At 38.0% G+C, this 15,829-nt stretch overlaps 1 protein-coding gene across 6 annotated transcripts in view; it reads right to left on the reverse strand.

Annotated features, from left to right (window-relative positions):
- TOLLIP (toll interacting protein) overlaps positions 1-15,829 on the reverse strand; it is a 73,324-nt gene that overhangs the window by 10,264 nt on the left and 47,231 nt on the right. For 4 of the 6 annotated variants that reach the window (XR_013930707.1, XM_080404070.1, XM_080404071.1 and 1 more), the window contains 4 exons: positions 13,983-14,132; positions 9,889-10,071; positions 8,642-8,794; positions 7,892-7,982 (listed from right to left, as the gene is read on the reverse strand). Coding sequence is in view for 5 of the 6 variants with exons in the window: in XM_080404067.1 (XP_080260193.1) it covers positions 7,892-7,982; positions 8,642-8,794; positions 9,889-10,071; positions 13,983-14,132 (577 nt within the window). In the remaining variant the exon portion in view is untranslated. Of the gene's footprint in view, positions 1-599; positions 4,116-7,891; positions 7,983-8,641; positions 8,795-9,888; positions 10,072-13,982; positions 14,133-15,829 lie in introns of those variants that run through there. The other 2 variants (XM_080404068.1, XM_080404069.1) reach the window with 1 other exon arrangement.

A 15,829-nucleotide genomic window follows, 5' to 3' on the forward strand; every position in this document is an offset into this window, starting at 1 on the left:
TCTCCTAAAGTTAACCTAGTTAGTTGTTTTAATCAGCTCTTTCTAATCTCCATAGGTTTTAATCTGTCTGCGCAATAGGAAACAGTTACCTCAGAACTGTTCATAAAAGAATTCTCAGTTTGCTACCCTCCAGTCTTCTGAATGCAAGGCAAATTAAGCAATAGGTTACATACTGCAACTAGTTAAAAAAAAAATGTATCAGAAATGCAAGACTGGGAACAAATGTCGTCTTACCTGCATTTTTTTACTGATCATCTTAACAGTGTCTCTGTTAAGGTGTCTCTTCCTCCCCCATGCTATGGTCTCATGTTCCAAATGGCTTTTTTTTGTACTCCCTTACATACTTTTATCTTTAGAGTCACTTAATTACCTGAACGATTCTAGGTTCTCTGCTTCTTTAACATAAATAGTTCTACACTCCTTACACATTTGATCTTCAAAAGCTTTGTTATTCAACCTTATTACCTGTTTAGATTTAATACGTAATTTAACACTCTCACATTCCCTCATTCGGGCAGATGTCCCAATTTTTGGCAGAAAACCACTTTACTGTTGTACTGCAGAGGATTTTTCTAGGGTTCATCAAGGGAGTTTGGTGGTTTTTTTTTTAAATCTGGCATACATTTACTTTGAGAAGCTAACATTTTTTACATAGTTTTTAGTACACCAGTTTAAAAAAAAAAAGCAAGCTAATCTCAATTACTGCTTTTTAAGTTAAACAAAGGTGAATTGTTAGCGTCACCACTATCATACATCTTCAAAATAAAATACTTTTTGAACCAGGTTTCATATATTACCCAGGAGTAGATCAAAAGCTGCTTGTCTTCTATTGGAATTCTAACTGCTCAAAAAGCACAATAACGTAAAGCAAATCTACAACCAACATAGTTTTCAAGTATGCCTCTTTGCAGCCTCATCTCAGCATAATGACTGCAAGTACTTAAGTGATCAAGTACATTGAGACTACATTGTACTACTTTACTCAGACTTAGTATCTCCTAAAAAAAAAGCAAAGAGCAATTCCAATACTTACCTTGCCTTTCCAGATTTTCTTTAATGTATTTCATTAAAAATGTCTATGCTCACTCTAGCTTATACATAATTTTAGTATCTCAGTGAATATCTTCTTTCAATAAGCTGTATTAAAATTCACATTCAAGGTTGTATCGCCTAAACCCATCTTAACTTACATCAGTTCTGGCTCAAAAGGTACTATAGTTGAATATAGTTTGACTGCATACATTGCAAATGTGATTTTACCTAACATACTCTTTGCTATTTCTTTCCTCACCCTGGACTTCTGTCCTATCTGAAGGGATGCATTACTGAATTGTAAGCACCTCCATACCCACCAATGTTCTCCAATTTTGATTTTAAAATTCCCCTTGTAATGATCTTAAGTTTTATTAGAGGCAAAAAAAGAAACTAGATGCTTTAAGTCTAATGTACAGGCTGCATCTATTTGAAAAGGTTCATGCTGGCAACTAAAAGAAGTGTCCTTCTCACCATACATTTATTACCTACACATTGGAACCACGTCTCTGCCAGGCCACACCACCAGGACACCTATCGCCTCTTCCACAGCAGCCTAAAATTTAGCTCTAGAGCTTCTTACGCCATTTGGACTATGGCCCCTGGAATTCTGTCTGGCACTATGTGTTTGAACATATGGCAAATCAGACCACGTGTGCACCCTGGAGTCAAACCACTGTGCAGTCCTCCTCAACACTGCAAACGGACTTTACCCAATAATCGTATCGAGCAGCATTTCAGACTGCCTATTCCATAGCTTCAACAAGTCTCAACTCCTTCCTCACATTTCCTACAAAAAAATCTAGATATTTACAACAGGTGAACAAAGACGCATGGCCTCAAAAAAAAAAAGTTGCAAAGTACCCAAAAGAACAGAGCAATGGAAGTTGTGTTTTACATCTAAAGTTTCCTAAAATTCTTTAGTAAGTCACCAGCACCCCAAGATTATCCAACTATCAGCCTAACTTGTGTAGAACTGCCCATACCGGTCACTTTAAAAATATTAATCCAAATGAAACATGAGGCTCACTGAGTACCACAGCATCCTACAGCTTACCAATAGTTTCAGTGTCTTGTAGATGTAAAAAAAAAAGAAAATAAATTAAAAAAATAAATCTAGATCAGCACAGTTTTTCTTACTGCTTTCACCAAAACAAGATAATTATGAAACTAGATAGCTGTACAGGCAGTATTATTTTCAGTCTAAATTATTGATTTTAGAGACAAAGTTCTTAATAGCATTGTTTTCCACTGAAGAATTTCAAAACCCATTTTCTCAGCTCTTAACAGTTCTAGAATTAGTTTATGCTGTCTACAACCACACTATATACAAACAGGTGTTACTATCACAGTGATTCTTAATAAAACCCTCCATAATAAATGCTTACTTGTTACAAAACTCAACATTCAAGCTATACAAATACCAATGTAAAGAGTACCTTGGTTTTTTGCTTTGTTCCACACTCAGGCTAAAAGCATCTATAATTTCTGATTTATAAAACAGTAAGCAAGACTTAAGCATAAGCTTGAAGGAACTACACACTAAAATTTAGCAAATTATATATATGCGGTCATTAGAGAAAGTTATAATAAATGCCAAAGTTATTAAATGTTCAGTAAAAAGTTGCTTTACATATTAAGCACTTCATTTCCCTAACAGGTGAAAACAAACTAAACCACGTAAGAATTCACTGTCAATGGAATTGCACGTTCCCATTTTGCTCTCAGATATTAGGTAAGTGTTATAAATCAGAAGAATGAAGCAGTTTTCCAGTTCAGTGAAATGGCAATGGCAAACATGCTGACATAAGCAGTGACATTCCAATACACGAAACAAGCACGTACAACAGCAAGTCAATCGCTGTGAGCGCCAATGGAAGCATCAAAGCAGAATTAACAGGGTAAACTTTTTCTACCTGCACACAAGGCATTACACACTTTTTATTTTCTTTTCTGGTTCAGTGCCCTGTGTTTAATTTCTTCACTCGTTTTTACTCTGTCCCATGCATAGTCCCTTTCAAAGTAAACTCGGGAACATTCTCAACACTAATTCTTTCATTTAAATGAAGAAATCAGTATCCTTTTTAAAAATAGACAAATAGAACTTAATGATATTTGCTGCAGGAAAATCAGTGCTAAAATATGTATACCACCATTCCTTTTTTAAAAAAAGAAGTTGCTTCTTTGCGAACTACTAGAACAGCGAAGTGTACAGACCCACAGAAAAATTCTGCAGTTCCACTGCTCAGAATAAACCAAATTGTGACAACCACATCAGTTTTATTTACTCCATATTTCTAAAACTCAGAGCATCATGAAATGACATTTTATCTTGCAAGGAGTAATTCTAGAATTTTCTGAACATACTTGATTGACCACCAATGCTTTTATCAAAGCTAAGGATGTCACAATATCTTTGCACAATTCAAAATCAAAGATGTCATAGTAAAGTAAGTCTAAATTGAAGGAAAATTGATCTCCTATAACATAATTTGCCTTCAGACTTCTAGACAGACGCTTAACTTGACATGGATCAAAGATGTGCACGAAACATATACACTGATGAAAAAAAAAAGTGTTATCTTTTTGAAAAAAGGCTTATTTGAAGATTAACAGAAGGCAACTGGTAGGCTGTCTTCTCAATGTCATTCCAGAACCAAGTTCTTCACTCTCAAGTTTACAAAAAGTCATGACATCACCTGCTTCTCCCCAAACCTTGCAGCAGCAGAACAGTTTCAAGATCAGTTTCTCTTCTAAGAAACCAGCTCTCTGACACAGAACAGTTTCAGAACCATCAAATCACATTTTATCCTTCACACCATTACCGCCAATTACTTTAACTATTACAGCTTGAAGCTGAGCAGATGCCTTTTAAGACTTTCCAAGAGGTTAGAGGGGCTATAACAATTTCCAGGAGATGCCCTGAATTGTTCTATTGTGACATCCCAGTGGCAATACCTTGTGATACAGTCTGCTGTAACAAATAAAGCTGTTTAGATGAGTTCATGCAAAGACACTTGAGTCAATGAGGATGGGAGTGAGGCAAGAGCTTGGAAACTTACCCAGAGCAAAGTACTCAAGCCCTAAAGATAGGTGAAAATGAAGGGGCAAGGGGAAAGGAATAAGACACGGGAAAGAAATATTAATCTATTTTCAAAAGGAAATTAATCATTTAGCTTCCAAAGGTGAAAGTTGGATAAACTGAGGCAATTGGGTAAAACCTGAACTACCTCATATCAAAACCTAAATGCTGCTAGGATTCAGTCTACCAACTAATTTGCTTCAGCACTCTGAACAAGTTTCCTAAATGTGGTGTTTTTACAAAAGTAACAGAGGAAATCTTTTCAAAATAAGTAAACCACCAGGTGTCTGCAGCAAGGATTGTATTTTATAGCCCACGAAGGGCAACATACATCCATGGTTTTCTCAACAAATAGCTTGTGACGTTAGTAACCCATGAAACTCAATACAGACACCTAGAGAAATAAGGTACACACACACACACCTTTGCCTCAATAAAAAATGATATTCTGGACTCTGATAGGGCATTGAAACACATGGGGTTTTAATGCACAGGTGTTTGTAAGGTAAGTACAAATAGATTGCTGATTTATCCCATGAATACTTAGCTGGTAAGAAATATGTCTTGATTATTGAACTAACTTTTCTTAGCTTACTGTCTCTGATACGCTATCAAGATCAGCCTGGACTGTAAGCAACTAGTATACCACAACCTTCTACAGCCTAAACTGAGTAATCTTTAGAAAAACAAACAGGTAGATAAACATAACTTCCATAAGAGCAACAGGACTGACAAGTTCAAATTTTCTGAAACAATCCACACATGTATCATCTATGGCAACTACAGTTTGTAGCAACTAGTGCTACTGTCAGCAAGTTTTTCATTTTTAAAACTTCTGAAATTAATCAACATGGTGCAAGAATATTCTGTGGCCATTTCTGCTCTCACCACAGCTCTGTAACATCTACCATCAAATGTGGGGAAAAGAACATTACCTGTGTTGGCATTTCAAGCTTCATGTGCTTAACACAGTGACTAAGTGCTTGCTCCTACTATTTACCTCAGCTTGCATGATAAGAGATAAGCATGAGGAATTAGTTGCTTCAACCTTAATTAGAAGGTTAGTTACGTATACTTGGTTTTGAACAAAAATTTTCTGTTACACAAAAACAACTTGGCCTTTGTGACACTTCTCAATTTAACTTAATGCCACCTCTTCTTACAGCACAATTATTTTGGACATTAACAAATAACTCAAACTGTCTGGATAATCATTTTAGTCCACTCACTGTACTTCCATCATAGATAAGATTTAGACTCTTACAGTCTTGCCCAAGAGCAGAATCTCCTCCTTTCATACTGATGTTCTACCACTGCCCTTCTTGAGGCAGCCTCAAAAAGAGAGACAACCCTGCAGGGTTCCAAAGGAAGCATATGGCAGAGCTCCCCCCGGGGTACGATCGGTTCAGCTGGGCAGGGAGGGCCAGCAGCTCGCAGGCGCCTTGCTGCAAGACGATACAGAATCCAGGAGCAGCCCCTAGTTCATATACAGAGAACGTTCCGACAATACTCCAGGTCTTCCAAGATGCACTACTGGTTCCTTTTATAATTTGAAATTACTCTTATTAAGCCATACCATTAAATGTATGAAACAGTAAAAGTATTCTGAAGTCAAGTCAAAGTTTCAAAGTCCAAACCCTAACCATCCATCTAATTATTATGAGCGGGTCATTGATTAGTGAATCGGCAAAAGCTTTAAAACTCACAGTGCTTTGAGAAATTTTGATGGTGCCCACAGAAATTCTAAACCAGCAAACTCAAAGCACAGTAACATTAAAAAAAAAATCATAACCACCAAAAATACGTCAAAGGTGGCTCATAGTAGGTTTGGCATTTATGAAGTTAAAGGAGTATATTTAAGCTTTCCTAGAACAAAAGTTCAAATCCAAGGGTACATCTTTGCAATGCTTTACAAATACAAGTCACAGAATCAGGAAGAATTTTCAATACAGAAGATTATCATAGCAGTAATTAAAACAAACATGCTGGAACTTTGCAGAAGGGCACAGCTTCAACATACAGATCAATAAAATTGGCACATAAAGGAAAATTCTTACATGCTAGAATGTCAGGCACTAATGTCAATTGCTAAACATTAGTTATTTCTTTACTTGTCCAAATAGATTTATGAAGTATTACCAAAAATATTCTCGAAATTATAAAATCTGCAGAACATAAGATCTGAACATCAAGATGCACCACTGTATTTGTTTTTCCATTTTGAAGGTCTAATATCAGTTTTATCTGTTCAGTTCTACGTCTATTTTCAATTATACCTGAAAGTACTCTCTTTGTCATTTCTGCTGTTCGTACTCTGGCTGGCACTGTAATTTTGCAATAGGGATATTCTCGTGTTGATCTGTTCAAGAAGTTCTACAGCACCTTTATTACATTGCTATATGTACCACCCCAGCTATTGTTTTTCTTTCAACCATACACGAGCTAAGCATGTTTGAAGTTCACCAACTGCTTCAGCATATAGGGATGCAATGAATCTATAAGCAAAAAATATATGGTATCTAATTCAAACACAGAAAAGCTACAGATAAGTCTGGCTTACCACAATGGCATCACACTTCAGGAAGCACGCATAAGTTGGAACCAGTTCATTGGCAAAGCAAGCAAGACTTAAATCCTGAGAATTAAGCTATAGGGATAAAAGCACTTCAAGCGAAGCAAACTGCATGTTTTCATCCAGGAAAGAAGTATGTAACCGAACTTTTCCATGTTTTGCTCTAACTTAGCTCTGTACAAATGAAACAGGAGGTATGGTCCTTTACAGAGTATGAAATTTCAAATTCAATCAGAAATTGAGTCTTTAAAAAACTCACACAACAGAACTGTTGTCAGCCTCCAGCACCGCAGTTAGGTCCCACACACTCTTATCACTCATTCATGCACTTGTATGCAAAGAAATTCAAATATGTAAATTTGTATCTTGTTTTATTTAAGAAGTACGCATATAACTGAATAAATCTCCATGCAAACTGGAGTTTTTAAGAGCTGTAAGTGAAAGACACAAAAAACCCAAGTGAACTTTACTTATCAGTTATGTAAGTAGGGCAAATTCAAGCTTATTTACATACTTTAAACTTTTCATTTTTGATAGAAAAGTTACAAACCCAAAATTAACACATCTTTCTATACAAGTCCAAAACCTACTCTGCACAGACCAAGAGAACTGACAATACCTGCTTTAGCTCTTCTTGATTATTTACGTAACGATCTCAGCTTCCTAACATTTTTCACTCGCTGTGCTACACGCTCCCCATGCTGTGTAGCAAGCTTCCAACAAAGCACCTTCAAAGACCACGGAAGAGTCAATCTGTTTACGGGCTATTTAAGCTGCAGGTCTGACAGCACAAGTCATCTGGGGCACTTTCTGATGTCTGAAGAGTTTCATACATGGATTGCCACCGTTTAAATAAGCACAAGTTAGAGTGCAGCCTGATGGTATTTAATTATTCAGTGACCTGACAGTCTAAAATAAATATTCAAAAAGAGAAGCCTTCAAGTTACTTGTTCCAACTTGATAGTCATTTTAAGCCATTCAATCAAACCGACACAGCTCCCTTAAACAGGGTACAATACTGAAAGCAGACCTACACAGAATTCACTCACTCCTCCCCTCCCAAGAACATATAATGGGAAAAGCAGTTAAGGACAAATCTCTCATAGCTTCCTTCCCATTCTGAAAAAATAGGAGAAATTTGGTAGTTATTTCTGCAAAACCCTTCATCTGGAAGTTTTAAGAGTCTTCACAGAAAGAAAACATACCTGCTATAGGCACATATCCAACTCCCTGCTGATACACAGTGGGCATCAGGACCACTGGCTGCGGCTGCATCATCATGGCAGCTGGCAAAGACTGGACACAGAAAACACAGATTAGAACTACTCAAGAAATAGAACAAAGCAAAACCAGCAATTAAAACAATTAAAGCAGTATTTTCAAAGAGTCACATTGCAAATCCAGGTTCAATATTACAATATGACTATACTAAGTGCTAAACTATATTAAGCAAAATCTCTGGCAAATTAACTGAACTACCATCATTTTAAATGGCAATTAATTTGCCCATAAATCAATGTAAACACATCATGTCAAACTTTCTTTCTGCAGCAGTTTCACAAATTCTCTCACTGAAGCCAATTATTTCAAAACAGAGGTTTAACCAGCTTTCATATCTTATTCTTGTGAATTGACTACACAGCATACTAATCATAAATTTTATCTTAGAGCAAACCTGAATGGTCCTAGAAGCAAATTTGAGTTCAATTATTTTTTAGGTAAACCAGATAAATACCCATTTACAACCTAAACAAAAAGTATTTACTGCCTTAAATAATATTTTCAACTGCTAATCACAAAGTTCAGTATAATTTTATATATTATTTTAAACACTAGTACACACAAACACCCAGTAAGGTGCTATGGAACTACTTCTACTTCAACCTTAAAATATCTCCCTCTCACTACCCAAGAAGCTTTTCTCCCTTCCTACTCCCACTCCAGGCTCAGCTTACCGTATACGACATAACCAGATTAATCATTCCTTCCTTGTCATCACCCTGCCTTCCACTCAGGCTATACCATTCATCCTCCACATTTCCTTGTTTCAGAGACTCAGGTATTGTAATGTGTGTCCAAGCGATACGGTCATCCATTGAAAATGCCCGCTGGGATATAATTTAAAAAAACAAACAAACATATTATCAACTTAATTATACTGGAAAAAAAATATCTTAAAATTATTCTTGACTTCAGTTTTATGCTATTTAATTTTATCAATTTTGGTTTCAAGTTATTAGTTTTGAAACTACTGAAGTATCAGTAAATATTGCAGCCATCTCCTTTCCAACAAGGATGAATAATACTTAAGTGGAATTAATAGACTGATTGCAGCTATTTAATAATAAGAAACTGAAAACCTAGAACAGAACAATTCTAGAAATAAAACATATGTTTATCAGCATAGCCTGCGTGAATCTAGTGACATCATATTAGAGGCCATTAAATGAATGTAAACAGCTTCTGTTCACAGCACTATGAAAGGCTGTGAGCTCCAGTAATGCAAGAGCAGATATGAGTACTGCTCCTGCCACTCCTGCTGCAGCCACGAAAGAAGACAATTCAACTCATCAACCAAGCCCAGGAAATAGCATCCAAAAGCCTCACTTGCATAATGACTGCACAGCTGCTGCAGTGTCAAGTTTTAACACACAGTAAGAGAGGCAGCAAAAAAAAGAGGCAAACCACAGACCTCAGCATCAGTTGCAGACTCTTAAGTTTCTGCAAATAAATCCTAGTGACTACACACAGTCTATATTTGACATTTATTCTCAGCATTTCTGAACTTGGGAAAGCTTCCAAGCTCCTTGTGAGTTAGAATAACACCGAAGAATTTCTGAGTAAAACAGCATTGTATAAACAGGCTATTTTTAATAGGGACAGTACAGAATATAAGGCTTCAGGGCATTTTGATAGCGAAGAGGAGCTTAAACACCACTCAAGACATTGTTGCTTCTCTTCCTTTGCACGGAACCCTGCTAATGCCCCTTATCAGCTACCAAAGTAACAGCTCTGATATTCCTGGGGAAGAGTAAAGCCTTATGGATTGCTGCTGTTGGGATTCTGAAAAAAATTTATCATCTCCCAGACAGCACAGCTAAGAAACAGCCTTTGGTAACTCAATCCTTTTTTGCAAGATTTCACCCAAACCTCAGTCCAAACACAGGAGATGGGGAGGAAGGAAAAATATAGTAGTTCTGACCTCATCAAATATCTCTAGATAAAAAGAGTCCACACCCGGGGGAACAGTGCACTGAATCACTTTGTTCCAGCGGGGGTTCTTGGCTCCGTTATGTGCTGTTGGAGTTTCATACACAGCATACCCCAGCCGTATTCGACAGTATGGATCCATGCGGGTCATTCCATAGTTCTTTGCCAATTTTGCCTGGAAAAAGAAGAAAGCCTGTAAGCATGTAATATTAACCATAACTTGAGAAGGTAATTAATATTAGTTCACAAAGAGAATCAAACACTGAACAAAGGACTAGATTCAATTATGAGGTAAACAGGAAAGAAAATGTCAAGAAAAACAGCACTCAAGAGTTAAAACATAACCCAATGACACCACTAAATGTCTGGGAGACCTTGAAAAGGGAACTTCTAGTTAACTTGACTGCTGTAGAAAATACACATCTTCACAAGTAACTGAAGGTTAGTTACTTCATACCAAACCAAAAGCTGTATGATTACAAGGAAATGGCAACAACTTCAATTTCTGTCTAGATATCGGCTCTCCGATATGGCAGTAAGTTGATTGTATAGGTAGCCTGTCCCTGAAGTACTTTTAAATGACGAAATACAGAAATCCAGTAGCTTCAAGAATATCACACAATACAAAAGCACAAACTGCAACAGCAGTTTAACTGAGGTAAAGATCTAGTAGATCATACTTTCTGAAGTGATTAAAAACTTACTTAATTCAGTGTGAGCATTTGATATTACTTAATTCAGTGGACAACTCAAGTTCTCCCTGACTGTAAAAAGAGATGTGGTACAGAATCAAAAAGATACCCAAGATCCTTTTGCTGTAACACCAGAGGAATAGAGCAAACCAAGTTGATGACAGCCTTGAAGACAACACAGAGTACTGCTGCACAGCTATATGCAAAGTAGAAATCAGACTTTTTTGGACATGGTGCTTCCCTGACTTGTACTAAGCAGCTTATAGTTCTTTTTATAGTAAGACAAGTGACAAAACATAGTGCCTAGGATGCCTCCTACCTACAGAACATTTAAAGAACTGGAACAGTTGAGACTTGCATACGATTTAGTGACAATGGATGAAGCTCTGGCCTGGAAAGCCCTTTTTGCCTTCAGGGAACATGCTGGTTCAGTAATTTATATGTTAGAGCTGGTGAGAAAGGCCTCAAAAGTTTCTTGTAAATGTGAGCTTAACAAAGTAGGAAGGTTGGCACCTAGGTTACTCACTCTCTAGACTCTGAAGTCTAGCAGTTTAATCATAAAAGATAAAAAAGTTTATAATGAAGATTAACCAGTTTATCAAACTTCACCAAAAGGAAAGACGCAATCAACCGTGCTTAGATAAACTCACCACCATTCCTATATATCTGCAAGGAAGAAAAGCAGTAAAGTACCTTCCCAAACATATTTTCTCATCTTCCGCCATTTTTTTAGTAACAGCATTAAGGCATGCTGCTTTATATGCTTTATCAACACATATTTAAATACAAAAGACTTCAACCAGTTTTTCATGTTCCACAGGTTAACTAAGCCATAGTAAATCTCCTATCCAGAATGCCACATGCCTCAATACACAGCCACGATTCCCACAGCTTTCTTGCCATGAACTCCGAGACAGGTACAGAAGACTATCTCCTGGGACACCTCGAGGTTGTACTGCCATTCAGAGGGACCAGGCCAGGCTGCAGAAGTGCACAGACAGGAATCACAAAGTTCAACAAACGAAAATGTAATGTTCTGCCCAAAGGAGGAATAACCACATGTACAACTATAGGCTGCAGGCTACCTGGTGGAAGAGCAGCTTTGCAGAGAAGCACCTGGGGGTCTTGGTGGACACCAAGTTGGAAACAAGCCAGCAATGCACCCTTGCAGCAAAGACAACAGACAGCATCCTGGGCTGCACTAGGACAAGCACAGATAGCTGGTCAAGGACAATCATCCCTTCTACTCAGCACTGGGGAGAACATATATGGAGTGCTGTTCTCTTTAGTTCTGGGCTGCCCAGTAGAAGACACGGTCGTACTTGAACAAGTCCAGCAAAGGGCCACTAATACAGTTGAAGATTTCACTTCAAAAGCCATCACAGAATGGCTGAGGTTGGTTGGAACCTCTAGACTATGTCTAGCCCAAGCTCCCCACTCAAAGCTGGATCAAATGCTCAGGCAAGTTCTGAGTGTCTCTATGGATGGAAGCTTCACAATACTTTTGGGCAACCTGTCCTGACGGCTGACAACTCTCACAGTAAAATGTTTTTTCATATATTTAAACAGAGTTTGCTATATTTCAATTTGTGCTTACTGCAATCTCTTGCCTTTCTTCTAAATAGTACTGAAAAGAGCCTAGCTGTCTTCTTCGCAAATACCTGATGGTGGGGACTACTCATGTAGATTCCCCCAACAGCCTGTTCCCCAGCTCTCTCAGCCTTTTCTTGTACGTAACATCCTCCTTAATCCTTGATTAAGGCACTGGCCAGGGTGGGATAGGGATGGGATGAAGTCAGGACTAAAACTCTAGGAGGTCCCCTCTAACTTCAACTATCCTGTGATTCTGTAACAAGTGGTTACTTACAGATATGACATCATGAACAGCCGTTAGGCTTTATTCTTCAAGCAAAACAAAGATTTTTCTTATCTGCATAAGCACCTAAAAATAAACAAGGACTGAACCTGATAAGGACCAATATCAGCTCCATCAGTTCACCCATCCAAACAGGGATCTGGATGTTTCTGTACACAGCCACTCAGAGTGAGATGCAAACCTTGTTCCTGAACACTGTACTGTCTGCCCCTTTTATCTGCTACAGGAACTTCTACCATCTATACTGATTGGAGCAACATCCCGTGACAAAAAACCACTTTAAGCTGTCCAAGCAAATAGCCAAAGATGGACAACCTATGGAGTAGCATACAAGTTGTTAGAAACTGCTAGAGAGTCAAGAGAGACAGGACTTGTTATTTGATAAATGTTTTATTTCCTTATAGGCCTGAGCTTTAACCTGCAACATCTACCCCTACCTCTGCAAAAAAAAAATAATACTAAAGCTTCTTCTACTATGCTCTAGAAGTGGTAACATTTTTCTGCTGATCAAAGTTGCACAAGAGGCTTCCAGTGTTACACTCTTTGAACACAGATTGGGAAACTCATCAGAACTAGAAAAAGGGCTGCAACTGAATGCAGTTCAAGTGTCTAGACATTCGAAGTAATGGACTTTGAAAAAGCATGACCCCAGGTTGCAAAGGACGGATATCAGCTGTGAAGGAACAAACTGACCAATGAAGCGCATAGAAAGGAAGGATCAGTCCCTCTTTTCCTGAGAGACCCTGTATAGGTTTGCTCCCCAGTAAGGACCTCACCATGGAAGCTGTAACCATACATGTATTATTCCAGCCTTGGTGCAAAACTTGAGGCTAAATATCTCGTTGGTATGTTTTTAGAAAATGACTTGAAAAGAGCACTTTTAAGTAGATGTGGTGTGTTAAGACAATATAAAGAACATTTGGTATGTTAATGTAGGCAACCAGAATTTTGCTAAGACATACAAGTTTCAAAACCTGAAATCTTATGCATAATGAATGCATTAATACAGTACTGTCAATAGAAGAAAGAAGGGTAACAAGGGAAAAGAGGAGGTAGAAAATAAAGAGCTAGGACTATGCACTTGTGATTAGTAAGAAAGCCTGCAAAAAACCCCAAGAAAACCAGCAAATGCATTACAGGAAACTGGGATGGAACAGAGCAGTCACTTCAGGAAAAATATGTAAGGCAACTGCAGTTTCTTGTAATATTCTCAAAATTTCCAGTTCTTCCAATATTAAGTGTTTCTACAAGAAGCCTTCTGTAAAAAAAAAAAGTTTATTTGATTATGTGCTATAATAGCAAGGTTTACAGGAAATTGCTGCACCATGCAGTTATGAAACATGAAGCTGGACAAAATGCTGATGTACAGTAACACAAGGCTACAAAGTCTTTAAAAATTACTCATTCCTTATATAAAAGTCACTTAGTAACTCAAATTTTTGTAGCCACCAATCAAAAAAATTAGTTGTATTAATTAATTACAATTATTTAATTGTACAAAGAAGGTACTGCTTATACCTGTACTACAGTGATGCTGAGTCTGCCCACTGTACCCATTGGTCCTCCATACTGTAGCTGCTGAGCCGCCTGGGCATCCAGCTGGATCTGCTGTTGCTGCTGCGTTGGGGTAATGCGAAGAAAATCTTGAGGAAGTTCACCAACATAGACCTTAAAAAAGAGAAGGAAAAGAAAAAAGCCCTTCAAACTTCAGTCTTCCAATTTCATAACGGGAAAGAGAGAACATAAATAAAAGCTTAGCAAAAACATTCAACAGAATTTTGTCTAGCTCTCTCAGCATGAACAAAGAACTAGTTAAATGACAAAACTGTCAACTCATGTGGAGAATGTTCTCATACTTTCAAAACCACGAAATTCCAACATAATCCTCTGAAAAACGTACAACATGCAGAGCAAGGCTGCTCTGCAACTGAACATGTAAGCAGTCCATACAACAGCCAGAGCTACCAAGTTTTCTAACCCATTCACATAAGCCAGCTGATGGCACCCAGCTCTTTCACTTATCACTCATGTTGCATCCAATCATTCCTGTGACAAAACAGCATACTGTTGTCATTCGAAAAAGTCACGTTCACAGTCACCTTCAAGACAGATCATAAAGACAATGTTTCCTACGAACCATAACCATATGGACATTTCTTCAACATAACTGTCACGGTTTAACCTCAGCCAGCAACTAAGTACCACACAGCCTCTCACTCACTCCCACCCCCTGGTAGGATGGGGAGAAGAATCGGAAAAAAGGTAAAACTTGCAGGTTGATATAAGCACAGTTTAATAATTGAAATTAAATAAAACACAGTAATAATATAATAATAGTGATTAAAAGGGAGACAACAGTAAGAGAGAGAAATTACACCCAAGACAGACAAGTGATGCTCAGCCCCCGCTAACCGACACCAGCCAGTCCCCGAGCAGCGATCAGTGGTCCCCAGCCAACTCCCCCCGGTCTATACACTGCGCGTGATGCTCAGTGGTACAGAATAGCCCTTTGGCTGGTTCCGTCAGCCATCATGCCTTCCTGGGCACCTCCTCGGTGGCAAAGCATAGGGAACTGAAAAGTCCTTGACCTAAAGTAAGCGCTACTTAGCAGCAGCGAAAAAAAAAAAAAAAGTGTGCTACCAACTTTATACTCATACTAAATTCAGAAACACACCACTGTACCAGCTACTAGGAAGCAAACTGACTCTATCCCAGCTGAAACCAGGACAACAACCAAGAATTCTTCAACGTAACAAAGATGCCCTAATGCTTTCCAGTGTTAAGCATGGCCGGCCTGCAACAAACCCTGGGGACAAAATTCCACCATACTCAAAGCAATAATGGAGGAATTCAAAACCTGGTTTATCACAAGAAAGAACCATCGTGAAAAGTTCAAAGCAGAAGCACACTAGAGGAATTAAGTCACCTGTGCCAATATGAATCAGCAGCCACTGTGTATTTTCTGTTAGCTTTATGGTAAGAGAAGGGGAAGTTTCTACCTATTACTTGTCAATTCTATTCCTGTCAATTCAACAACTTGGGTTGTTTCTAGGTTTTTAAATGCTCAGTGCACATTATTAATAACACATTTAGTGAGACCATCACATTAAATAACAAGCATTCTATAATAAAATATTTTAGAAGTGGTATATAAAATCTATCATCACGCTGTAGTCATTCCTGTTGTCTATAGAGTTGCTTACATATTTAATACAGACCTGTCCACTGCATCAAGACAAAAAGACAGTGCAATTGCTTATGTTGCAATCCCAGGCAGGATTACTCAATTGTGTTCCAGCAGATGCAAGCCTACAGAACATAATTTAAGACGTTAACAGGCCTCTAGGACATAGCTTTTGAAGATC

Source organism: Falco punctatus (assembly GCF_963210335.1).
Source record: "Falco punctatus genome assembly, chromosome: 10".
NCBI classification, from domain to species: domain Eukaryota; kingdom Metazoa; phylum Chordata; class Aves; order Falconiformes; family Falconidae; genus Falco; species Falco punctatus.